The following is a 26,115-nucleotide window of genomic DNA, read 5'->3' on the forward strand; positions in this document are numbered from 1 at the left end:
TGACGTATTGGTTTAATTTTATATAATTGTATCTTGTGAGTCTTTTTCTTGTGTGATTTTGGTTTGTTTATATGCATACAAATTACTTTTTCTTTTGTGATATTAGTTAAATATTTATGCACACTTCAAAATAATTTTTTTTATTTAAAATTTACATTTAATAACTAAGACACCTGAATTTCATTTTAAAATATATTTTGTGTTAGGGCTCCAGGTTGGTGGTTCAATACACTGACTCTCCAGCAGCAAGAGAAGGGTTCATGCATCTCTACTTTTTTAGATCTTTTAGAATTTTGAAATTAAATTTAATGGGGTGACATTGATCAGTAAGAATACATAGATTTTAGGTAAACATTTCTATAGCATTTGAATTGTTGATTGTGTTGGGTGCCCATCACCCAAAGTCAAATCATTTTCCGCACCAGAGGTTTGTCCCTCTTTACATCCCGTCTACCTGGTAACCACTTCACTTTTATCTAAGTCCATGAATCTCAGTTTTATATTGCACCTATGTAGGATATATATTTGTCCCTCTTTAGTTTTTAAACACTCCTTGTCTCATTTTTTTGTGCAGCCTGAGATAAGAAATACTAATCTGTTCTATTTTATTTTTCTTAAACAAAATAACCAGTTTTTTCAGTACTTTTGCTGAATAATTTAGCTCTTTCTTATTGGTGGTGACATTTCCTTTATCATAATTTTAAATGCAGTCATAGCTCACATTTATTTAATTTTGCTAATTCTGCCTAACACCATCAGTTTTCGGCTAATACCATAGTATTTTTCTTATATATTTTTTCATCCAGTAAATTGTCTCTAATTATTCTGACTTTAAAATTTATACGTTTTCTTTGTTTTTTCTTCCAGTAAAATTTTAATAATTTTAGTAATTGGTTTAAAAATGATCAGTTTGAAATGCAGTCTTTCTCTCATTACTTGTGTCCTTTTATGTATCCTCAGAAGGGTTTTTAAGGTTGGTTTGTACCCAGAACCATTACTCTTGATAGTTTGTGCTTTCACTGTTGTTTGTTATTGTAGAGTTGGTGAGAGGTAGCTTTCTTCTGCACCGTGTGTGTGTGTGTGTGTGCGCGCGCGCGCGCGTGTGTGTCTGTGTTTGCGCATAACATTGATGTCCTTAGCCTTGTCAGAGTTCTCACACATCATTTGCATATGATAACTTTTTTTTCCAACTCCTCTATTTGCACATATGCCTCTGGCTAATGGAGTAGAACTTCAAGAACATTGTTGATTTGCAATGTTGATTGCAGACATTCATGCCATTTTCTTGATTATAAAAATGTTACCATTTAGAAAATAGTTTATTCTATGGGAGTTTTCACAGTTTTAAGCACAGAACTGTAGTATATTCTCTTATGTTATCATGTCTCTTACTATCTTGTTTCTTTGTTTATTATGTTATATTTTGGGAAAGGTTGTCTCTCTTATTTTATCTGTCCCAGTGCTTGGATGCATTAATTGCTATTTTCTTATTTTTATTCCCAGTTTTGCTTTGTTTTTCTCTCCCAATCTTCGTAACCTATCCTCAAATGTTTATTTTTCTCCATCTCTATGTGCATTTTATAAGCAATAAGTTTCTTTCTATTCTGTTCTTCTCATGAAACATCAAAGCAATGGCAAATGTCCTTTATTTTCCTGGTTTCTGTTATCAGTCAGAATCACAGCAGAGTGACCTCCAAGTCCATTTGTCTATACCAGATCTCTGTACTTTTTTGCCAATAAAATGTTTCAAACTTCTTTGACCCATCGTAAACGTAAGATGAATATCCTGAAAATAAAATAGATTATCTTTCTTTGAGAACTCCCTTATGCCTGCTTTGCGATGGTTCGAGGCATTACCTTTTATATTTTTCCAAATAAGCAATTTTGGAACCAAATTAGACAGCTAATGGAACTCCCTCTTTCCTGCAATATTTCTTCCCTTTCTTTAAGCCAATTATTTCTTTCTTCTCATCTGGGATCCTTGGATCCTTATTTATCTTTTCTCCTACGAGTGTCTTCTAAGATGTTTATCCTCTATATCTTCTTTGGTAACTCTCACTGCTGTGTGAACAAAGTTCAGACTTACCTTAAATTTAGAAGCTTTTCTAACAGTGTTCTCCAGATGGCCTAATTCTAATACCTTGCCGTTCGAAAAAGTTTTCTTTGTTCGTTTCATATAAACTTGATTAATATTTGTTTGCTTTCTTTACTGTCCCAGTTGCTGATTCTGACTCAGAATTCCATCTTCTGCCAGTAATAATTTTGTCTTTATTTTTTTAATTGACTGATTTAGAAAGAGAGAGAGAGAAAGAGAGAGAGAGAGAGAATCATGCATTTGTTTTTCCACTTAGTTGTGCTTTCATTGATTGCTTCCTGCATGTGCCCTGACCAAGGATCTAACCTGCAGCCCCGGTATCCCAGGGCGACACTCTAACCAACCAAGCTAACCGGCCAGGGCCAATAATTTTCTTTCTTAATCTCATCAGTTATTTTTCCATTATTTAAAAAGTTTTTAAAATTCAATTTTATTATAAAACTTGACCCATCCATCTATCTCTATATACCGATTTATGCATCTATATATGCATCATTCATTTGATGTATATTTATTGAGTGCCAACTAATGTAAGGCACGTGCAGCTTCAGGTAAGTACTTATAAAGGATTAAAAAACAGCTACAATAATAGATACAGTTGTGTGGTTTTTTTTTGGCGGGATCCAAAGGTATATGGTGGAAAAAGTTGGACAGGCAGTCAGTCATTGCCTAGTGCTGTGATGGGAATAATGCAAGAGGCCATGTTAGGGACCCTGAGAGATCTGGGAAGGTTTCTTGGAGACTGTGAAAGTAGCCAGGAGAAGGAATAGAAGAAGTGCAGCAATGCATAGAAAAGAGAGAGTGTGATGCTTTTGAGGAAATGAAATTAGATCTATAGAGCTTTAAACTCATAACAATGAGATGAAACCAGAAAGGTCTAAAGAGACCATTTCAGAAGGACCATGTGTATGGTGTTAAGTAATATGTCTTTAATTCTGAGAACAATAGGGAGCCATTGCCCTCTTTTAACAAGGGAATGATAGTTTGCTGATTGTAGAATAGGTTGGTTAAAGGGCAAAACTGAGAGTTTGGAGATCCATCTGTGCTGGACACATGATGATAACTTGATTAGGACAGTGGCTGGGGAAGCGGAGACTAGAGAAAAATATGAAAATTAAATAGTTGAATCAACAAAATGTGATTGATAGGATGTTAGAGTAAGAAAGAGGGAGGGGTAAAAAAAATGGCCTCACGTCTTTGGCTTGAGGATTCAGGCAGACGATGGTACCATTGCCAGGAAGGAGGGACCTGGATGATGAGATGAGTCTGTGGGGAAAGAGATCAAGGCCCATTACCATATTAGGGAAGGCTGACTTGTATGTTTCTAGATTGAGGCTTGGACTTGGAGTCCTTTGACTCTGTGGGAGTCCATAGCCCATGATTCCATGCTGCTTCCACATGAGAGGTCCGTAGTCAGAGAGGAGGGGAAGGCTTAGGGAATCCTAGCTGAACATTGTGCCCTCTATCTCTCTTTTACAACTCTTATTTACTCTGTAGCTATACCTCTTAGATTCACCTGAAATTTATGTTGTCACGATGATAATGATCTTTATTAGGTTTTCTCTTTATTTCCTCAATGTCTTTAGCTCTTTGGAGCAGCCTTTCTAGCAACATTTTCTGTTTATTATTGCAGCATCTCAAAAGTTGAAATTTGTGGTTGTTATTTAGTTTCTGCACATTTTTACCAAAAGTTATAAAGATTGTCTTAATATTTTCTCACAGTGTTTTGTTTGAAGTACTCTTATTTTTGTCATGCCCAATAGAATGTTGCTTTCCCTGGGGGCACTCAACAAATATTAACTAAATTTTTCAAAATGATGTTCATGGAAGAAGGAAATATAAACATTATTTTGGAGTTAGTGACATCAGGGATCACTTTATTATTATTAAAAATATATTTTTATTGTAGAAAGTGAAAATTTCATTAGTATTATAATCTCAGAGGTATCTTAGAGGTATCTGAGAGATATCTTCTACACCTCTCCCAGCACCATTAATCTAAACAAAGAGGCAGAAGGACATTCTTTAGGATCTGAATGCAACAAAACGTATCTTTTTAAATGTGTTTATATGTTCCAAATACGATAAGCACTGGACTCTGACTTGATGTTATTTCTAAAGGAGTGAGGTTTAAATAGGTGTCTCAGCAGTCCTTTGTCTCATTGCCTGGCCTGGGTTTTGTAGGCACTTCCATACTGTACACTGTACAGATAAATGGGACACTCATGGTGAGTCACTGCACAGAGTGTTAGTCTGTTGGGATGCCATCGTAAGAGGCCACAGTCTGGTGGTTTAATCAACAGACATTTGTCTCTCAGTTCTGGAGGCTGTTAGTCCAAGACCAAGCTGCCAAAGGGCTGGTTTGTGTGAGGCCTGCCTTACTGGCTTACAGGTGGCCTCCTTCTCTTTGTGTCCTTACATGGCCTTCAGCTTCTGCATTCTCTGATGCAGAAAGATGTCTCTGGTGTTTCTTCCTCTTCGTATTAGGACACCAGTCCTGCAAGACTAGGGCACCACACTTATGACCTTATTTTTAAAACTGCCTCCCGAAAGGCCCTATCTTCAAATATAGTCACTGAGATTTAGGGATCACAGTTCAGTCCATCACATAGACAATAATATAGGGAAAGGAAATGTTAAAGTGTTTTGGCATTTTGAGTTTGTTCTACCTGGGCATGAAGCATTCAGGAAGAAAAACACCATAATTTTTCCCTAAGAGACTAAAGTAATTAATCATATTTTCTATTTTATGGTATTTGAAATATTAAGCATTTAGTTAGAGCTGGGTGGTTGATCTGCCTGCAGCTAATCAGTCTTGATATTCCAAGCCAGAAAAGGCTGTCTTTTCAGTTAATAAATTGCCGTGTGTGTGTGTGTGTGTGTGTATTTGTGCATGTGCAAGCTTAGATGTGTGTGTGTGTGTGTGTGTGCATGTGCAAGCATGGCTGTGTGTGTGTGTGTGTGCACTGACTGCTTTGCTCATGGTATGATGCATATTTCTCTAAAAAAGAAAATCACTGACTGTAATCCATTGTGAGAACGGATCCTGTGGAGCAGTGAGCTGTGAATTCCCTGACTCTGGAGCTTTCAGTTTAGATGAGATTTGAACTTCCTTAGAAAAATTACTTCTAGACAATCCTGGAAAATTTGGAAACCTCTTTTATTTTATTTGTTGCCCTCTAGTTATTTTGACAGGGCTGTGGAAGAGTGGGGACACTTCCACTGTGACCTCAGTGACCTCACTCAGTGGCTGACGGAAGCTGAAGAGTTACTGACTGATGCCTTCACTCCGGATGGCGGCCTGGACTTAGAGAAAGCGCGGACACACCAGCAGGTGGGTCTTCCCGTCAGAGGGTGGGGTCTGCCGGCCTGTGTAGTATTTAAGGTATATTTCAAACATAGGGACAAAATACAGGGTGAGCAAAGTAGGTTTACAGTTGTTTGTATGAAAAATAATATTATTAATTAATAAATAATAATATAAGAATAAACTCTACTTCTTGTACTCATTACTGTAAGCCTACTTTTGTTCCTCCCTATATATTTTTCAGGCACAGGGAGACTATACAATTTTTGTTTTTGTTCTAGTGTCCAGTCATAAAGGCTTAAAAATTATTTATATTTTAAAATTAGGGTTTTAATGGAATTTAAATTAAAAATACTCTTTAGTGGCTAATATGAAAAACAAACTTAACTTGAAAAATTTTGTATTTAGAATAACATTTGTAATATTTTGTACCCAAGGCTGTAGCAGAAAGGTGTTAGCATACCTCGCCTCTGTCTAACTGTGCATAAACACATAGGCAGCTTATTTCTACTCTGTATTATTGATAATTATCATGAACGTCAGTTATTCTTGAACTATATCAGGGCAGCTGCTCGTGCAAGTCTAATTCATTCTTGGAAAATATCAAAATCAGTTCTCGGGTAACCATAGGCCTTTAAGAATAATTGTCAATGCCTGACCTGTGGTGGCGCAGTGGATAAAGCGTTGATCTGGAAATGCTGAGGTCGCCGGTTCGAAACCCTGGGCTTGCCTGGTCAAGGCACATATGGGAGTTGATGCTTCTAGCTCCTCCCCCTGTCTCTCTCTCTCTCTCTCTCTCCCCCCCCCCTCTCTTTCTCTCTCTCTCTCTCCCTCTCTCTCTCTCCTCTCTAAAATGAATAAATTAAAAATAAAATAAAAAAAAATAAAAAAATTAAAAAAAAAGAATAATTGTCAAAAGCAAGCAGAATTTTAATTTACCATTGTTAAAAATACTTTCTTTTTTTATTAAATTTTTAAGATATATTTTACGAAGAAGGTTCATGAGGAGTTAAGTGTTTTTATTTTTCTCATATACATGTTAATAATTTTTTTTTAGAGCTATAAATGAGTGCTTATATTTTACTTTAAAATATTCTCTTTTAAATCCGTTGCTCAAAAATTTACAGACCAGGGAAGCAATGTCTCAAGAAAGTGCACATTGATATTTACTTATATAGGTAGGACATAAGGGTATATGGTTTGTTTTTCTTTTAAAGAGACGCTTTCAGGCACATATTTGGAAGGAGATAAACAATCCACTTTAATTAAACCTGACTGATGCTTATGCTTCAGTGTGTTGTAAACAGCTGCTATTTATGTTATTTATCTGTCTTGTTTCACTGTATAACATTCACTAGAGTGGGTTAGATTTCAAAATGGGGTTTTGTTTAGTGTGTTCATTGAAATGTAACAAAAGTGTTCTTCAGTGTCTTTTTCATGAACACGAAGCATCCTCCCAGGACTCCGTTGCTCTAACACTGAAACTGATGCCGCGGTCCCTGGCATTGGTTCCATGGCATTGGAACGTCTTCGTTTGGTATTAGAATTGATCTTGGGGTGTGCTCTGTTACAGGAGCTGGAGGAGGGGCTCAGCAGCCACCAGCCCAGGTTTGCAGCCCTCAACAGAACTGGGGACGGGATTGTCCAGAAGCTCTCCCCCACGGATGGAAGCTTCCTGAAAGACAAGCTGGTGGGTTTAAACCAGCGCTGGAGCGCCATCACGGCGGAAGTGAAGGATCGGCAGCCAAGGTGATTTGGCCTCACTAACTTTTTTTTTTTTTTTTTTTGTATTTTTCTGAAGCTGGAAACGGGGAGAGACAGTCAGACAGACTCCCGCATGCGCCCGACCGGGATCCACCCGGCACGCCCACCAGGGGCGATGCTCTGCCCACCAGGGGGTGATGCTCTGCCCCTCCGGGGCGTCGCTCTGCCGCGACCAGAGCCACTCTAGAGCCTGGGGCAGAGGCCAAGGAGCCATCCCCAGCACCCGGGCCATCTTTGCTCCAATGGAGCCTTGGCTGCGGGAGGGGAAGAGAGAGACAGAGAGGAAGGAGGGGGCAGGGGTGGAGAAGCAAATGGGCGATTCTCCTGTGTGCCCTGGCTGGGAATCAAACCCGGGTCCCCTGCATGCCAGGCCAACGCTCTACCGCTGAGCCAACCGGCCAGGGCTGGCCTCACTAACTTAAGGGCACAGGGGAAGAGGTGTTTGGGGCAGAGCTTTTTAAAGATACAGTTAGATGTGTTCAACGTTCTTCTAATGTCTGATATTAAAATAGGAGTTTATCTGACATTTAAGGCCTCCACCGTCCACATTCTGCATTTTAGAACTCTTTCCTTTACTGAATTTTTAGGCTGTCCATAAAGTCGCTTTTTTACACAGATACCGTCCACATAAAAACTGCGCTGTTCTTTTTATTTCTGACTGTTTATTATGATATGGTGACCATGTGGCAGGAAATCAAAGTAGTTGAAAGGACATTGGACTTTCAGTCTGAAAATCAGGGTTCAGGGTCAGGCTTCATTCTCACTTGCTCCTTTCCTGACTGGGCATGGGTCACTATTAGTAATCTCTCTCACTAGGTCATTCTTCATCAAGGTGTGTGCTGCCCTCCTACTATGTTACTGCTTGGTAAATAATGCCGTTCCTCTTCTAGGTAATATAATACATGTGTTGTATTGTTTATTTTTATGTCAAATTACGTTGCAATGCCCCAGATTTTATTAGGGTGTTTTCTGGAAACTTTTTTACCAGTGAATGCAGTGCTCAACATTATATGTATTTTACACATTACCTTAAATTTATTTGGAGTTATTCTTTTGAAATGGTCAGTATTTAATGGATGATTTATACTTTGCTTTATAACATTCCATCTCATAAATGACCTTTTTATGGGCTTAATAAGTCCCAGGTATATTTTTCCTGCTATTTTAACTCTGTACATGATATGTTATTTTAGCAATATGTTATTGCTTTGTTAAAGGCCAATCTAATACTTTTTTCAAGTTCAACAAGCATCTTTGGAGATCCTGTGGGATTGAATCCAAGACCACCACAATAAAGCGATTATTGCACTTTTTTTTATTTCCCACAGTTTTTTATTTCCCAGTACATATAAAAGTTATATTTATACTATATTGTAGTCTATTAAGTGTGCAATAACATATTTTCTAAAAAACCAATTACATACCTTAATTAAAAAATACTTTATTGCTGAAAAATAATGCTAACCGTCATTTGAACCTTCAGTGACTCATAATTTTTCTTCTGCTGGGGCCTTACCTTCAATTTGTAAGAAAATGCAATTTCTATGAAACACAGTTAAGTGAAGCATAATGAAATGAGGTCTGCCTATATTATAATAGAACATAAAATATTCAAGACGACTATTTGGCTTGAGGCTGCTTTTTATAAAATAACGTCATCTCTTCTGTTGTGTGTTTTGGTAAGAGGCAAATAGCAGCTTGTGTTTTTCGGCTGAGAGGTTGCTCCGTGGCAGAGACAGCATTTGCACCTTCCACATGTAGGCCCCGTTAATCCTCGTAGCCACTCTCTTGAGGACTGTTAGGCCCATTGCACAGCTTTGGAAACAGGCTCAGAGAGGTGAGGTACAGTAAGTTATCTACGGTCTCACACAAAGTTAGGGATGGTGTTACTGTATGCTCTCAAATACTTTGCTCTGCAAACTTGGGAAGACCTCAGCATTCTCTGGCTAAGTTTTCCCTCTGTAAGTGAGAACTGGGATATCTTCTCAGAGGGTGGACTAAAATGGTGTTTGTAAAAAGCATCTGCCCTGACTATTTATAGTAAACACTCAAAACATCTGGTTTCATAAGAGCAAGTTAATATAACCGATTCTCTAAGCATGGTATTGCTGAGTTTTGCCAACAATAGATTGATTGATTTGATCCATATTTATTGAGCCTTGTGTTTAGCACTGGGGATACAAATATGACTAAGGAAATCAGAGAATACTAAGAAGAAAATATTTTAAGGAAAAATGCTGTGTTTTGATTTAAGAACACATTGTTAAGAAGATACAGTGTTGTCATACCGTCGGGTCTGGGTGATGGGCCATGGAGTTTAGGCATTTGCAGGGGAGGGATCCTAAAACTGAGTTTAGAAGCATTTATAGCAATTTCCATACATTCCTTCTAGGAAAACGAAGTAGAACAGGCAGAAGTGGGAGGCCTGAACCTGTATGGCCAGGAGAGAGATATGCCACGGTTGGGTGGAGAGCAGTGTTCGGAGACCAGGGCCAGGACTGGACTGAGCGACCCTGGGTCTTCTGTGCCATGCTACTGAGTTTGCATGGAGACTCTCTCTACCTTAAAAATGATTTATTTCCCAGGTCTTAAAAAAAAGTATGTACCCGGTGGCATGTGCCAGTAATAAATGCAGGAATTTCCCTAAAGATTTTCAAATAGATCTCTGTGGTATGTGTTAATTATTGCTCCTGGAACAAATAAGGTGAAGTCAATACATTTGGAAAAGAAAAGAATAATACATCTCTTCTCCAACATCTTGTATTTTGACTAAAGCAATGTTTTTTTCCATAAATTCATTTTTAAGTTCACTTTTGGTAGCCACTTATCTTTAACTTGGCCACCTTGAAACTTTAAGAGCTTACATGTGTACTGTTATTATAGTCATGGAGGAATAGCACCCAGTTCAATCTGTTTTGTATTGAGTGCCTGTAGTTAAGTAATTGCACACCAGTTCAACAACTTATGGTGTTATTCCTTGATGAGCAATTATTATCTACTGTTTGCACATGAATTAAAAACTTGTTTTTATTCTGAGGGATAACATTTAAAATGTAGCTTATAATTGGCTAGTTTGCAGATGAAAATTTTGTGCGACTTGTATATGTGTTGTACTTGATAATGTCATTTTTCATCATAGATATATTTTCAAAATACTAAATTAGTCATGATTATGAAACATGGAAAATTTAAATTCCAAGTTCTTTTTTTGCAAATACAGATTAATAATAGTATTTTAGGTATTTCTGAAGTTGTTAATTGAGTTAAATTCTCTTTGGTTCAGAGGGTAAATTGCCTATTTTGGTATTGTTGATCTTAACAGTACTATTGCTTGATTTTTAATTCAGTGAGAGGAGGGGAGGCAGAGACAGACTCCCGCATGAGCCCTGATCATGTTCCACCCGGCAAGCCCACTAGGGGGCAATGCTCTGCCTATCTGGGGCATTACTCTATTGCTCAGCAACCAAACTCTTAGCACCAGAGACAGAGGCCATGGAGCCATTTTCAGCACCCGGGTCCAACTTGTTCCACTTGAGCCATTGCTGCAGGAGGGGAAGAGAGAGAGAGAGAGAGAGAGAGAGAGAGAGAGAGAGAAAGAGAAAGAGATGCGAGAGGGGGAGGGATGGAGAAGCAGATGGTTGCTTCTCACTGTGTGCCCTGACTGGTAATTGAACCCAGGACATCCACATGCCAGGACAAGGCTCTACTGGCGAGCCAACTGACCAGGGCTATTGCTTGATTTATTTTGCTTTTAATTTTGAACCAGTGTTCTCTCCTGATGGATACTTAAGAATGAAAACTTATGATTTTCATTAGTTTTTTAAATATTAAAGTACTTTCCTTCACATATTACTGATTGCCTACTAAATATATCAATATTAATATATATATAATATATTGCATCAGTGTGTTACGCCTTTTGTGGTTAAAAAGACAAAGTCATTGCCATAAAAATGTAAATTCTTATTAGGAGATGACACAATGTAATTCATTAAAAAATTGCCTTCTGTTTTTAAATCAGCAGCTATAAAAATAATGATACCACGACCAAGCTCTAAATAGCTTTCATACCCTTTCTTAAAAATACATAAGCTTGTTTGTCATATGAGTTCTGATGATATTCTCATCTTCTCACAGATGGCTTATATACCTATAACATTTAGAAACTCTAATTAAGGCAGTTCTTTTTTTATATTCATAATGACTATTTCTTACCTATGTCATTTAAAGTGTTTGCTTTATTTTCTAGATATGTTTTTATAAATTGGCTATATTAAAATATAAGACTTATGAGCCAACTAAATTTTCATTTTTCTTGAATTTTCTAAAACGTGTAAAATATTTTCATTCCCAGCAGCATGCATTGTTGATATTCTTTCTTTCCTGTGAATGAAGTAGAGTAATAATTGACACCTAATGAGAATGACATGTCATATAATGATGCCTTTCTATCTTCATGGAGATTTCAAAGCAATTATGTGCTTCCTTTTATAATTTTAGATCAAAGTACTTTTCATGTTTTTTTAAAAGTCCATTATATTGGAGTGGTATCAAGCTTTTAAAAAAACTCTTCCTATTAAATTTCTATTGTAATTTCCATGATGAGAGAAGATAAGTCTTTGGTTTCAATGTTTTTGAACTAATGAAGGAAGAATTCTTCTTACATGATCAAGTAATCATTGGTACTGCAGAATGTGGACATTATTTTTGGCACATTTAAAACAAATATTAAAATAATTAGCAAGAGTTATTTCTTTTGTGGTGTATTTAGTTACCATACACAAAGTAAATGTCCAATGTTCTGTTTAATTGGATAATTTTTCACAATATTTTTCAATGATATATTCTTTTAGGCTAAAAGGAGAAAGCAAGCAGGTGACGGAGTACAGGAAAAGGCTAGATGAGATTATCTGTTGGTTAACAAAGGCCGAGAATGCTGTGCAGAAGAGACCAACCACTGAGCGGGAAGAAAATCTGAAAGAATTAACAGTAAGTGGGCTGTCTCTAGATTTGCCAGTACTTTTTGATGCGTGAACACTTACACTAAAAATAAGATAAAATATTAGAAGAAGAAAAGGGGAAGAACCTTTGTACTTCATACTGTATGTGGAAGACTTTAAAGAGGAACATCTTTATTTTTTCCTTTTAAAGAACAGCTATATTTTGTTCTTGCAGTGGTAAGGCTTCACTCACATAAAAATAATAAATCATGTAATCTTAGCATTAGACCTAAGGTTTTTCGGATATTTTAAACAGACTTCATTTCATCATTTTGAAATGTAATATTGCTACGAAGCTTTTGCTCTTAGGTGTAGAAGATAATTACTGATTACTATCTCTAAAATTGAGTTTTATAGAAACTTAAGAAAACTCTAAGTGACTGGAGAAAAACTCACTGCATGTTACTCTGGACTTAGTGTCATGGTTGTATTGATCCATTTTTTGTTGTTGTTGATCTGCATCCAACAAGGTTATTTATAGTTATTTATACTATACAGAAATACACAAAGATATATAGGTATACAGGGGGTTCTCGGGTTATGACAATCTCGACATACGATGTTTTCAGTTTACGACGCTCTCTGCCATAAAAACTTAAAACAATTGAGATGTGTTTCAGCTTGTGTTGTTAGCATTGTACTTAGAGACTACATGGGCAACTAGTTTGGTTGCACATGACCTATGAGTAAGGGAGTTGGCGTCCCCCAGTACGCTTACCTACCCCGTTCTGGACTATTAAAAGTGCAAGTGTTTGATTTGTGGTAGGTGCAGGTGTCCCCAAACTATGGCCCGCAGGCCACGTGTGGCCCCCTGAGGCCATTTATCCAGCCTCCCACCGTACTTCCAGAAGGGGTACCTCTTTCATTGGTGGTCAGTGAGAGGAGCATTGTATGTGGTGGCCCTCCAACGGTCTGAGGGACAGTGAACTGGCGCCCTGTGTAAAAAGTTTGGGGACCCCTGGTAAGGTGTGTTTCGACTTACACCAAAATTCGGGTTACGTCACTGTTAAAGGAATGGAACTGTTTTGTAACCCGAGGACCCCCTGTATAAATATGCTCAAACATCCACAAATTTTATATATTTTGTGTTAAGAATAAAAAGACTTGTTATAGCCTGACCTGTGGTGGCGCAGTGGATAAAGCGTCGACCTGGAAATGCTGAGGTCGCCGGTTCGAAACCCTGGGCTTGCCTGGTCAAGGCACATATGGGAGTTGATGCTTCCAGCTCCTCCCCCCCCTTCTCTATAATAAATAAATAAAATCTTAAAAAAAAAAAGAATTCTTTAAAATAAAAAGAATTACTCTTAAGACTTAAAAAAAAAAGACTTGTTATAGAACAATAAGCATAGTGCAATCATATTTTTATATTTTAAACATGAAATTTGGTGTGTATGTAGATAAACACATAGGTATCAAAGTATGCCTAAAACCATACCTCCTAATTTGAAAAGAGATTTTTAACTAAAGGACTGTGACTGAGGTATTTTGGGAAGGAAACTATTAAATACTAATGATGAAAAAAATATGTGGGAAACAGTTATTATGTTTTCTTTTCAAAATGTAACCACAGATTAGTCTAACAAACCTGTTCCTGTTTTAACAAAAACATTCAGTAGTTTTCGAGAAACATCCCTTTATACACAATGTAGGGGCCATCTCAAAGGGTTGAGACAGCACATCAGAGCCGGTGGGGAGAGATGCATGAAAGTCTCCTGCTCCTTTCCTTTTCTTGGCCTTTCATTAGATGAGACATCATTTTCCTCCTCTAAGAACAGAATGCTAAATTATGACTGTGGAGCGCACACGTCCGGCGGGGTCATTCCTGTAGCAGTGACAGTTTGTTCATGTAGGTTCAGCTTTCTCAGAAATTGATTTCCACTTAAAAAATTAAGTCCACATTTTGTAGAACACTTGCCCATACTATGTGACTTTCTGATAGAGTCCTTGGACCTCCTCTAGTGTGACAGCCTTCTGATTGCACCTCTCTCCTGCCACCTTCAGGACTTAAAGCAGGAGATGGACATGCAAGCCGAGAAGCTCGCGTGGCTGAACAGGACTGAACTGGAGATCCTTTCTGACAGGAGTCTGAGCTTACATGAGAGAGAGAAGCTTTCAGGAAGCTTAAGAACCGTGAATTCGGCATGGACGAAGGTGTGCATTTGGAATTACTGTGACACCTCTCTCATATTGGTGGATTTTGTTGTCAGAGAGGTGGGATCATATAAGAACTTTGCTTTTAAGGATATCCAAATATGAGCCCGTTTTACCCGTGCTTACTAGTGTTTATAATTATGATTAGTTTTTATATCTGTCATGGACAGAAGCATATGTTCTCAAAGAATGCTTTTTAATTTACATGCATTTTTTTGGTCTGTGGGATTTATATGTTATATACTACATTAAATGGTGAATATATATTAGAATGAGGCTATAAAATGCCAATAATTATATTCTGAGAATGAAGACATTTAAAAACTCCTGATGCTGCACTTGACTTTTTTATATGTAGGTATGTTTTTTGGTGATTTTGTTCATTCAACATATCTTTACTAAGACTCAGGTGGAATGTAATGGCATGTGGCTACAAATATGACCAAGATAAGATCCTTTTTCTCATATCATTGCCTTGCTTTGTTTTGTTTTTTTTTTTTTTTTTTTTTTCAGTCAAAACAGTTAAAGGCAGATAAAACTGTAGATCTCTATTTATTTTGGTTTGGCACCCCTGCCTCAGAACATGTGGCCTGTTTGGAACACTGACTGTGTGTCTCTGCCCCTGGTTTGGAGGAGCTCAGACCAGGCATTTCCTTCCCCCTCAGTCCTCTTAGAATGGCAGCCGAGATTATAAATCTAATGATGCCCGTGCTTTATTGATCTAGCCTCCCTGAGCGAGAGTTACTGTGTTGATGAGTCACTGTTACTGATGACGCAGGCATTTGTATCCCTGGCCGAGACTTCTGTCCACACTCCACGCTTTCCTGTGCCTCTGCCTGCTCAGCATCTCCGCCTGGCTGTCTAACAGGCATCTTCAAGTCCCGTACAAAATCGAGGTCCTGATCTCCACCCCCCAGACCCTGTGCATTAGTATACCTCTCCCACCTCAGCTACTGGCAATGTTATCTTCATTATAATGTAGGCCAGACACCGTGGACTCAGCCTTTTGGTATGTAAATTATATCTCAACTGAAAAAAAAACTAAACCTTAGAGCCACCCTCATCAACTTCTTCAAAATACATATCCGTTTGATGTGTGGTTTGATGGATGGCTCGATAATTAGAGACACGTTGAAGCAAACATAGCAAACTGTCACCAGTTGCAGATGTTGGGTGGCACGTGAGTGTTCCCTGTACAATTATTTCAGCTTTTCCTAAGTTTGAAACTCTCATAAATTGGACTGCTTCTCCCTCCCTCCGCCCCCTTTCCACAAGCTTGTTTCTAGTCCTGTTATATCTTTTCTTTCTTTTTTTCTTTTTTTTTTGTATTTTTCTGAAGCTGGAAATGGGGAGAGACAGTCAGACAGACTCCCACATGCGCCCGACCGGGATCCACCCGGCACGCCCACCAGGGGGCAACACTCTGCCCACCAGGGGGTGATGCTCTGCCCCTCCGGGACGTCACTCTGTTGCGACCAGAGCCACTCTAGTGCCTGGGGCAGAGGCCAAGGAGCCATCCCCAGTGCTCGGGCCATCTTTGCTCCAATGGAGCCTCGGCTGGCTGCGGGAGGGGAAGAGAGAGAAAGACAGGAAAGAGAGGGGGAGGGGTGGAGAAGCAGATGGGCGCTTCTCCTGTGTGCCCTGGCCGGGAGTCGAACCTGGGACTTCTGCACGCCAGGCCGACGCTCTACCACTGAGCTAACCTGCCAGGGCTCTGTTATCCCTTTTCTTGATCACTACAAAGGTCCTTTCCCTGGGTTCCCTGTTGGCTTCTTTGCCCTTTGTCAATCTTTTCTCTACAAAGGAGCTGAAGTATTTGTAAAAACATAATTCAGATCAAGTAGCTCCTCTGAGCAAAATCCTGCTAATGGTTTTCTGTCCCATTCAGAGTAAAGGCTACAGTCCTTACTGTGACTTACTTAGCAGGCCTCTAATGTTCTGGTTTTCTGCCTTTTCTCTGACTTCAGCTCTGTTCTCCCACCCTTTCACTGTTTTCCAGACATGTTGGGCCCGTGTTAAACATGCCAGGCTCAGCTGTGCATATTCAATCAGAGTACCCATATTTAGCTCAGAGTATGTCAGTGGGTGTTGTTTAGAATGGGGCACAGTGGACACTTTGGGAACACTACAGATAAAGCCGGTGCTTTCTTTTTCCCAGAACTTCACAGTGATTTTACTCTCCCCAGGTGAATTAGGAATGTCCACGGACAGGCAATGCTGGTTGTGCAGAGAATTTCAACAAACACACTTTGGAAAATAATAGTGTGGGGCATTTCATTCATTCATGCAGTCACTCACTCACTGAATAGATTTTTTGACTAGACTCTCACTTGATGCTGGGCACCTTTTAAGGACTAGGAACAATGGAAAGAATGTGTCACTCCTTGCCTGACCAGGCGGTAGTGCAGTGGATAGAGCATTGGCCCGTGATGCAGAGGACCTAAGTTTGAAACCCAGGGTTGCCAGCGTGAGTGCTGGCTCATCCAGCTTGAGCACGAGCTCACCAGCTTGAGTGTGGGTCGCTGGCTTGAGCCCAAAGGTCAGTGGCTTAAAGCCCAAAGTCACTGGCTTGAGCAAGGGGTCACTTGCTCTGCTGTAGCCCCTCGGTCAAGGCACATAGGAGAAAGCAGTCAGTGAATAACTAAGGAGACTAAGGAGCCACAACGAAGAATTGATGCTTCTCATCTTTTTTCCTTCCTGTCCGTCTGTCCTGATCTGTCCCTCTCTCTGTCTATGTCACACACATACACACACATAAAATGTAATCACCTTTATGTATATAGTACTCTTCTCTGTTTGGCCTGATACTGTAGGTATGCAGAGAAGTGCCTAGCGCCCTGAAGGAATGCATCGAGGAGCCCTGTTCCGTTTCTCAGAAAAGAATTGCTGGTAAGATACAGTTTATTCCTTAACTCTTTTTTTATAAACATAATTAAATATTATGATTATGAGCATCATACATGAATTAGAGAAACCTTAAACTTGAAAGCACAATGCTATTGTCATGTGTTATTTCATTTTCAGTTATTTGAAAGGAACGTTTTCTTTAAACCCAGCACACTTGGACGGCCCTGAGTGTGCAAGGCACTCATGGTAGATAAGACTTCTTGCATTTCCTGGGACTAGAGTGGGGTGTGGGCATAACAGGGCCTGCTGAAGGGAAGGGATTGGACAAGTTGGGGCAAAGGGGAACTTGTAGTTTTTTAGAAAATCAGCTGTAACCGTTATGCTAACATGGCCTGGGGGGAGTGTAATTAGGTGCACATCCTGACTGACAACAAAGGTTTAGATATCCTTGGAACCAGGTGGGAGATGGGGATTTAGAAGAGTTCTCCTTCCCAGGGAAGCTATTTACTGACAAATGCTGATCACTTAGATGTGGAGGACAAAAGTCCTTCTCACAGTTGATTCCTTCCTCTCATTGCCCACACGGGAGTGTGGGCTCCGGCGCCATAACTGCTATGCCACGCCTCTCACGCTCTCTGAACCTCCGTGCCCTGCCCTCTCGCTCTTGACTGTTCTTGGCCTTTTCTATATTAATTTTAAAATCAGAAATTTCAATCAATGACTTGTCAAGTTACGTGCACACATGTTGGAGTTTTTAATTTGAATTGTGTTGAATTTACAGATTGGCTATATTTTTCAGAGTATTTAAACCTCACCTAATATACTGTATGCTGAGGTAGGGCTTCAAATGGGTCTAATAATTAATGCAGCTACCTCATCTAAAGCTAGAGATAAATAACCAACCTTCTCTCATGAAAAACAAAACAAGACGAACGCAAACAAACAACCAAAAGAAATAAATATTTACCCAGTTTTTGAAGAAGACAAGAATCTCTCACTTTAAATGTTCTGGAAAAACAATCTTCCAAGACAGATTTCTGGATTTGATCACCCAAATTAGATAACATGTATGTTAAAAAGAAAAACAAAAAAACACATTAAAAATCGTAAAATAGAAAGTATTTCCGGCAATATGGCAAGGGTTCTTCTCTCCTATAAAAATGAGTTCCTGCAAATTGATAAGAAAGCAGGTAAAGCAGACAGTTTTAAATTATACTGTATTTGGTTAAGAAACAAAAAATATTTACTCTCACTTATAATAAAAAATCTGGTAAGCGAAACACATGGTTAGAGCTGCGAGTTTATCCATTGAGATAGAATATTGTTGGTGTGGATGTGGGGTGTTCTGAGTTGCACACATGCTGCTAAAGTCTAAGTTTCCAACTCCTAAGGAAAACAATTTGGCAGTAAGTACTTAATATATTAAATTTTTCATGTGTCCTGACCCACTCATTCTACAGTAGTCTATACCAAAGTATTGATCAGAAATGTGCAAAGTACTCTGTACAAAAAAGATATTCTTTGCAAGTTCTTTTTTTAAAGTAAAGCGTAAGGAGCCATCAAAGTAATCAGCTGTAGGAAAAGTGTTTAACAAACAGTTAGTGAATGTGTACATAAATGATCACATCAGTATCCATAGTGATGCATATTAAGAATTAGTAATGCTCATGGTATAAAGTTAAGTAAAAGAGAACAGAAAGGTAAGAATAAATTGAGTTTATAATTAAGGCCAACTTCTTGACAAAATAAAATAGTCCTAATTTTCTCACAGTTGATGGATATTTTATTTTCTCGTGGTATCGGTGTTAGTTATTCCTGAGTTCTTGCTGCCCTAGAATGAATGTTGTGGGAATTGGCTCTGTGGCCGCCAGAGACATAGGTACTACCGGAAATGCCTTTGCCACGTCAGTATGAAAAAAGAAAAACTGGTACCATTTTTTTCCCCTTAATCTAAATTTTACATAAATACACAGATGTGTAGCACCACCACAATCAGAATATCCTGTTGATTTAGTAATACTTTGCTACCTTTTTAATTTCAGCTCATCCTGCCACCCTGAAGGTGATGCTGGTCTCCTCTGCGTCAGATCTTCCCGTTCAGTCACCGCGTCCTTCGGAGATTTCAATTCCTGCCGATCTGGATAAGACGATAACGGAACTAGCCGACTGGCTGGTCCTGATCGACCAGATGCTGAAGTCCAACATCGTCACTGTCGGGGATGTGGAAGAGATCAATAAGACAGTTTCCAGGATGAAAGTAGGTGCACAGTGTAGAGGCTCTTCCCGGGAACACCATGACCCACGGGTCCTTTGTTTATCCCGTCTCCTCTGGGAGAGGGAGCTCTAGCAGTCTCTGTCCGACGCCATCTCAGGCTAGCTCGGCAGAGGAGAGCTTTCCCTGCCTTTATGTGTGTAGGTAAGATCCCCTTTTCCAACTTCAGTTGTGGACTCAGTGTATATTTTAAGATCTAGAACTGATATTATAAATCTAGCCCCATCAGTATAAATGGAAAACTAGTGTTACATTTAATACCTAGAGTGATATAAGATAATTTCCTGAAGTGCCTTTTGAACTTATATTTCATGATGAGCTCACTTGTTTAATTGCTGGCATGAAAAGTGAGAATTTTGTGACTATAATTTACACACACACCAACGTGCACACACACATACCGATTTATAAAGTTTTTTTCATATTTTGTATGTGCTAGATTCTGGGTGGTGTGTTGTATAGAGATATTAAAAAGAATATATTAGAGGCCCTGGCTGGTTGGCTCAGTGGTAGAGCGTTGGCCTGGCGTGCAGAAGTCCCGGGTTCGATTCCCGGCCAGGGCACACAGGAGAAGCGCCCATTTGCTTGTCCACCCCCTCCTCCTTCCTCTCTGTCTCTCTCTTCCCCTCCCGCAGCCAAGGCTCCATTGGAGCAAAGATGGCCTGGGTGCTGGGATGGCTCCTTGGCCTCTGCCCCAGGCGCTAGAGTGGCTCTGGTCGCAACAGAGCGACGCCCGGTCGGGCGCATGCGGGAGTCTGTCTGACTGTCTCTCCCCGTTTCCAGCTTCAGAAAAAAAAAAAAAAAAAAAAAAGAATATATTAGATAGAAATTAGGAATGAACCGTAAAATTATAACAGCAATTGCTAACTTTTATTAAGTGCTTAATGTGTGCTGGGTGTTTTTGTAAGTAATTTACGTCTATTAGTTCACTGACTTCTTTAACTATTTTTGAGGTAGACACCAAATTCACAATATGCCCCAACGGAGGTGAAGGCGTAGAATGCACATAAGCAAACAAAACTCTGTGGCAGAGCGAAATGTAATGCAGGGACCTGGTAGGGGAGCCTGGCTGAGGCAGGAACAGGGACCTGTTAGGGGAGCCCGGATGAGGTAGGGACAAGGCCTGTTAGGGGAGCCCGGATGTTACAGGGAGAAGGGCCTGTCAGGGGAGCCTGGCTGAGTCAGGAACAGGGACCTGGTAGGGGAGCCTGGCTGAGGCAGAAACAGGGACCTTTTAGGGGAGCCTGGCTGAGGTAGGGACAAGGCCTGTTAGGGGAGCCCAGATGTTACAGGGACCTGTTAGGGGAGCCCAGATGAGGTAGGGATGAGGACCTGTTAGGGGAGCCCAGATGTTACAGGGACCTGTTAGGGGAGCCCAGATGAAGAAGGGAGTTTCTTCCACAGTGATGGAGGGCAGACGAGTGGGGTTTTCACACCCAGAGACAAGTGAATCACATTTCCGCTAGGAGGAGCAGAGTGGATAGAGACATGAGCTGAGGAAGCATGAGGGACGGTGGGTCGTTTGTGCGAGTAAGTGGAGCGGGAAATGAGATAGCAAACAAAGGCAGCTCAAGTTCGCTCTGAAAGAGCTTGTTGGCCATGGGAAGCCCTTTGGACTTGTAGTCTGGAAGCAATGGCCTAGTATCTTTTTTCCTTTTTAAAATTGTGGCTAGGGGCTGATGATAACAATGCCCTGCTTTAGTAGGAACAATGGGCATAGAGCAAGGGATGCTTTAATGCAAAGGGAAGAGCAGTTACGACGATGCTACGTGGATGAGGGTTTGATGATTTAGTTTCTAATACGTTGGGTCTTTTGCCATTTAGAAGGAAATGATCGGCATTCGTTGAAATGTCTTTCTGGGACTCCGGTTGGAAGTTGTGAATAATCCATTTAGGGATAATATTTGGCATTGTAGGAATAGTTGACGTCTGCAAAATTTAGTGAATTCATAAAGAAGATGATCTGGGAGAGAATCTGTGTTGCATTCTTTGTGCCTGTTGAAATAGTCTTGGCCCTGGCTGGTTGGCTCAGCGGTAGAGCGTCAGCCTGGCGTGTGGGGGACCCGGGTTCAATTCCCGGCCAGGGCACATAGGAGAAGCGCCCATTTGCTTTTCCACCCCCCCTCCTTCCTCTCTGTCTCTCTCTTCCCCTCCTGCAGCCAAGGCTCCATTGGAGCAAAGATGGCCCGGGCGCTGGGGATGGCTCCTTGGCCTCTGCCCCAGGCGCTGGAGTGGCTCTGGTCGCAACAGAACGCCCCGGTGGGGCAGAGCATTGCCCCCTGGTGGGCAGAACATGGCCCCTGGTGGGCGTGCCGGGTGGATCCCAGTCGGGCGCATGCGGGAGTCTGTCTGACTGTCTCTTCCCGTTTCCAGCTTCAGAAAAATACAAAAAAAAAATAGTGTTTATGGCTAGTTATTCTATACTTAAAACTCACCATTTTCCTGATATTAGCTTTTCTCCCGTGTTCATCACTGCTGAGAAATAAATTCCAGAGCCAACAGTATTTTTGTGTGTCTACGGTTATTTAGTTTGCAATTATTGCACTTAGTGTTTTTCTAATATCTCACCCCCATCCCTATAGGTGACATTAGATTGTGTTCATATCTGATGTAGGACTGTTATGCAAGGTATAATTACTGTAGAAATCATTGCTAATGATTTCAGAACTTTTTTTTTTTTTTTTTTGGTTTTTAAAGGGACTTCTATTTTTTTTTTTAATCTAATCCCTCAGACTTAATATAGCTGAACTGCAAGTATTTTATTATTTCTTTTTGTGAAAACAAAACCCATAGCGGTGAAGTGCCTCACCTGATGACCTAGATGAGAAGTGGTAGAGCTGAGATTTGACCCTAGGACTGGTGACTCCAAATTCTGCACTTCCTCTGCCACATCGCAGATGCCTCACTATCCTTTGCAGGAGAAAAAAAGGCAACATGGATGTCAGCGCGCCAGTTTCGCCTCCTTAGTGTTCTTTTTTTTTTTTTAATTTTATTTATTCATTTTAGAGAGGAGAGAGAGGGAGAGAGAGACAGAGAGAGAGAGAGAGAGAGAGAGAGGAGAGAGAGACAGGGAGGAGCTGGAAGCATCAACTCCCATATGTGCCTTGACCAGGCAAGCCCAGGGTTTCGAACCGGTGACCTCAGCATTTCCAGGTTGACGCTTTATCCACTGCGCCACCACAGGTCAGGCTCCTTAGTGTTCTTATAGGATAGCCTGTTAACCTGTCCTGATAACCGTTTCTTCTGAAACAGATCACAAAGGCCGACCTGGAGCAGCGCCATCCTCAGCTTGACTGTGTTTTTACATTGGCTCAGAATTTGAAAAATAAAGCTTCCAGTTCAGACGTGAGAACAGCAATCACAGAAAAATGTAAGTAAAACAAAATAATAATAATTGGCCCTGGCCGGGTCATTCAGTTGGTTAGAGAGTTTTTCTGATACATAAGGTTATGGGTTCAATCCCTGATCAGGGCATGTGAAAAAATCAACTGGTGGATATATAAATAAGTAGAACAATAAATTGATGTTTTTCTCTCTCTCTCAAATCAATAATAAATAATTTTTTTAAAAAATTATTTCATCATCCATTTACACTGAAAATAGTTTCACAGAAAGTCATACATTTCAAAGATTATTCAACCAGAAATTAATATTTGATATTTCATACTTTAATAAATATACCTTTTCCTTGTTTTTTATTTATCTGTGAACATTGTCAGAATTCCCTTATGAATTGTTTTAAATATTAATATTATTGCTTTTCAGTAATTACTGATTAATTAGGTTATTTACTTTTAAGTTAATACTTCTTTTGAAGGAACCAGGAAAACAAAAATTAGACAAACTTGTAAAAACTCAAATCCGTTCTTTCATTATAATTCATTCACCAAAACCAGATCTTAGCATGTCTTTTAACTCATCTTCTCCAAATTCATTCCAAAAATAATTATTGAGCAACTACTCTGTGTCTGGCAGTAATTTGGTAATGCTTTAGCTAAAAATAAAACAAAACAAAACAAAACAAAAAATAAACAAACAACCAAAACCACAATTTTTGTTTCCAGTTTAATTTCTGGCTTACAAACACCTGTATGTCATAGAGAACAAAGTCTAGATTCTCAAGAATGGATAGGCACAAGCGATCTAATAATAAAAGAAGGGAGAAAGAAGTACAATGGCTGATTCAGGAAAAATAAACCAACATTTCAAAACACTAAAAGTTCTCTGCTAACTCATCTGTTCTAATAATAAGCTCGTTGCTGCCACATTTATTTTGAAATTGAAACATACTTTAGAGACTTCTAGGGATGGTCACAGTCTGATTTTATGATCCCGTCTTCCACTACAGTCCTCGGCCCCATCTGTAGTTTTTCTGTACTATATATATTCTTTAATACATCCTGACATTTCTTATTCTCCTTACCTTTTTTCACGTTATTTTTTTTCCTCTCGGCTTTTTCTCCCCAGATGAAATTCTACTCAGCTGATAAAATGTCACCCCCTTTGTAAAATCCTTCCCTGCCCTCTTCTCTGGTCCCTGGAGATTTCTATTTTTGGTTCCTGCTTGTGAACCGCCCCCCTCCCATAACTCCATTATGGATCTCACAGCTACTTAAATTTTCTCTCCCGTGCTCAGATTGTGAATATTTCAACTTTCTGGAGCCTCTCACAGTGCCCAGTACAAATTCTGTATTTAATTTGTGGCAAAATAGAAACTGGAATGTATTTTATCACCTTGTTTACTATTTCTCCAGGGGAGAAATTCAACTATTTCTCCTATAAAAAAAGTGTGTTTCGATTTCAAAATAAATGTGGCAGCAAAGGTTGTTAGAAGAGATGAGTTAGGAAAGTTCACTTTTAATGTCTCACTAGGTTGGTTTACTTTTACTGATTTGGCCATTGTCCTTCTTCCTCCTTCCCTTTATTAATTCATGGATTGCTTATGCCCGTTATGGAACTCTGGAGGGACCCCACTTCCTGTCGTGGGGCAGGAGAGCGTCTCTGCTTTCCCGACACCAGATTTAACAAGGCGTCTCCATTTTGCTGTTCCTGCCATCTTACATTTTTTTCCCCAATGCCAGTGTATTTGTCCAGAGTGGCTCATAAGGTTTTTGACAGGAATTTCCTTCTCCCAAATACCCTTCCTTTCCAATTTAACTCCCTCTTTCTCTTTTCTCTCCATTTTCTTACATAGAGGCTGCAGAGTCACTATTTTATTATATGAATTACTATTTTATTATATGAATTACCATTCTCAACTGGCGTGTGCTACCAACAGCAGCCTGCTTTTAGCTCTTATTCACAATTAAAAGGATAATTTGCTTATTTTTATGATAAACCTGTGGTATTTATTTGCTGTCCCTTGATTTTTTTAGTTTTATTTGTTCAGCATAGAAAGATTCTTTTTTTTTAAATTTTATTTATTCATTTTTAGAAAGGATAGAGAGAGATAGAGAGAGAGAGAGGAGAGAGAGAGAGAAGGGGGGAGGAGCAGGAAGCATCAACTCCCATATGTGCCTTGACCAGGCAAGCCCAGGGTTTCAAACCGGCGACCTCAGCATTTCCCGGTTGACGCTTTATCCACTGCGCCACCACAGGTCAGGCAGCATAGAAAGATTCTATTGGTGGCAGAATTTGTCATAAGTACTCTCTGTAATTTTTTAACTGACGAGTAAAACATTATGATAGATCTGTCCTCTCCTTAAGTTAAAATCTTAAGCAATTTATTTAAACTATTATTCAGACAGTATAAAATAAATCATCTGAAACATTTTTTTAGAATTATTAAATGTAAGTATAAATTGTGGCTTTCTGAACAATCTTAAATTGTTCGCTTTCATGGTGTACTATAGCCCTGTATTACCCCAATAACTTTGCCAAAAGAAATGTTATCTTGTTAGTTAAGTTCTTTTGGGGCTGGTACTTAACTACAGCCCTTCAGTATGTCTGGCGTTCAGAATATATTCTAGAAGTTTGTTTTTAACTTTCTATTATCAGTGGGTTGTTGAGGATATTCAAATCTATTGCTTACTGGTACTTCAGTTCAAGATCATGAACTGCCCTTGAAGTAATTCATCAGAAGTCTGTTTCTCTAGAGCTCTCTTTTCCGAACCTCATGTTAAAAATGAGAAGGGAGGGGAGGAGAAGAGAGAAGAGGATGAGTGAGAGAGACAGAATGAAAGAAAGAGAAATAGAAATAAACAATAAGAAAGAGAGCAGAAAAAAGCCAGTATGGGTTTTGGGTTTTTTTTGGAATGATAAAGAGCTGTTGGGTACATAGAACTTGCATCAATGTTACTTTGATTGTTTCTCTTGAATGTCAACATGGGAAAATACTTCCTTGTAGAAAGGTTTAATGCTACAATCAAACAAATGTGGAAGTCTTCTCTGAGAGTTTCCTTTTAAAGCCAAGACTCCTGAGCATCTCCTTTGAGAATGACACGTGACTGTGTCTGTGTCGTAAAGCTCTGTCATAAAGTGCTGTCAGAGTCTACCTGCCTCAAACCAGGTCCTGTAAATACAAAATAAGATAGGAAGTTAGTTTCCCTATTAATTTTGCTTTACCAATTTATAATAATAGCTATTTTTTATTGTGAGGTATTTTAGTACATTTAAAGGTTAATTGAAGACTTTTTCTCAAGAACAGTTTCAGAAATATATCAATTATATATATATAGTG

At 39.4% G+C, this 26,115-nt stretch overlaps 1 protein-coding gene across 6 annotated transcripts in view; it reads left to right on the forward strand.

The window, feature by feature from the left end:
• UTRN (utrophin) overlaps window positions 1-26,115 on the forward strand; it is a 510,071-nt gene that overhangs the window by 223,354 nt on the left and 260,602 nt on the right. For all 6 annotated transcript variants that reach the window (XM_066248060.1, XM_066248061.1, XM_066248058.1 and 3 more), the window contains 7 exons: window positions 5,279-5,429; window positions 6,976-7,151; window positions 12,020-12,155; window positions 14,168-14,317; window positions 17,131-17,206; window positions 19,207-19,421; window positions 22,689-22,806. In XM_066248060.1, coding sequence (XP_066104157.1) covers window positions 5,279-5,429; window positions 6,976-7,151; window positions 12,020-12,155; window positions 14,168-14,317; window positions 17,131-17,206; window positions 19,207-19,421; window positions 22,689-22,806 — 1,022 coding nt within the window. The remainder of the gene's footprint in view (window positions 1-5,278; window positions 5,430-6,975; window positions 7,152-12,019; window positions 12,156-14,167; window positions 14,318-17,130; window positions 17,207-19,206; window positions 19,422-22,688; window positions 22,807-26,115) is intronic.

The sequence above is a fragment of the Saccopteryx bilineata genome, chromosome 12 (assembly GCF_036850765.1).
Source record: "Saccopteryx bilineata isolate mSacBil1 chromosome 12, mSacBil1_pri_phased_curated, whole genome shotgun sequence".
NCBI lineage: Eukaryota > Metazoa > Chordata > Mammalia > Chiroptera > Emballonuridae > Saccopteryx > Saccopteryx bilineata.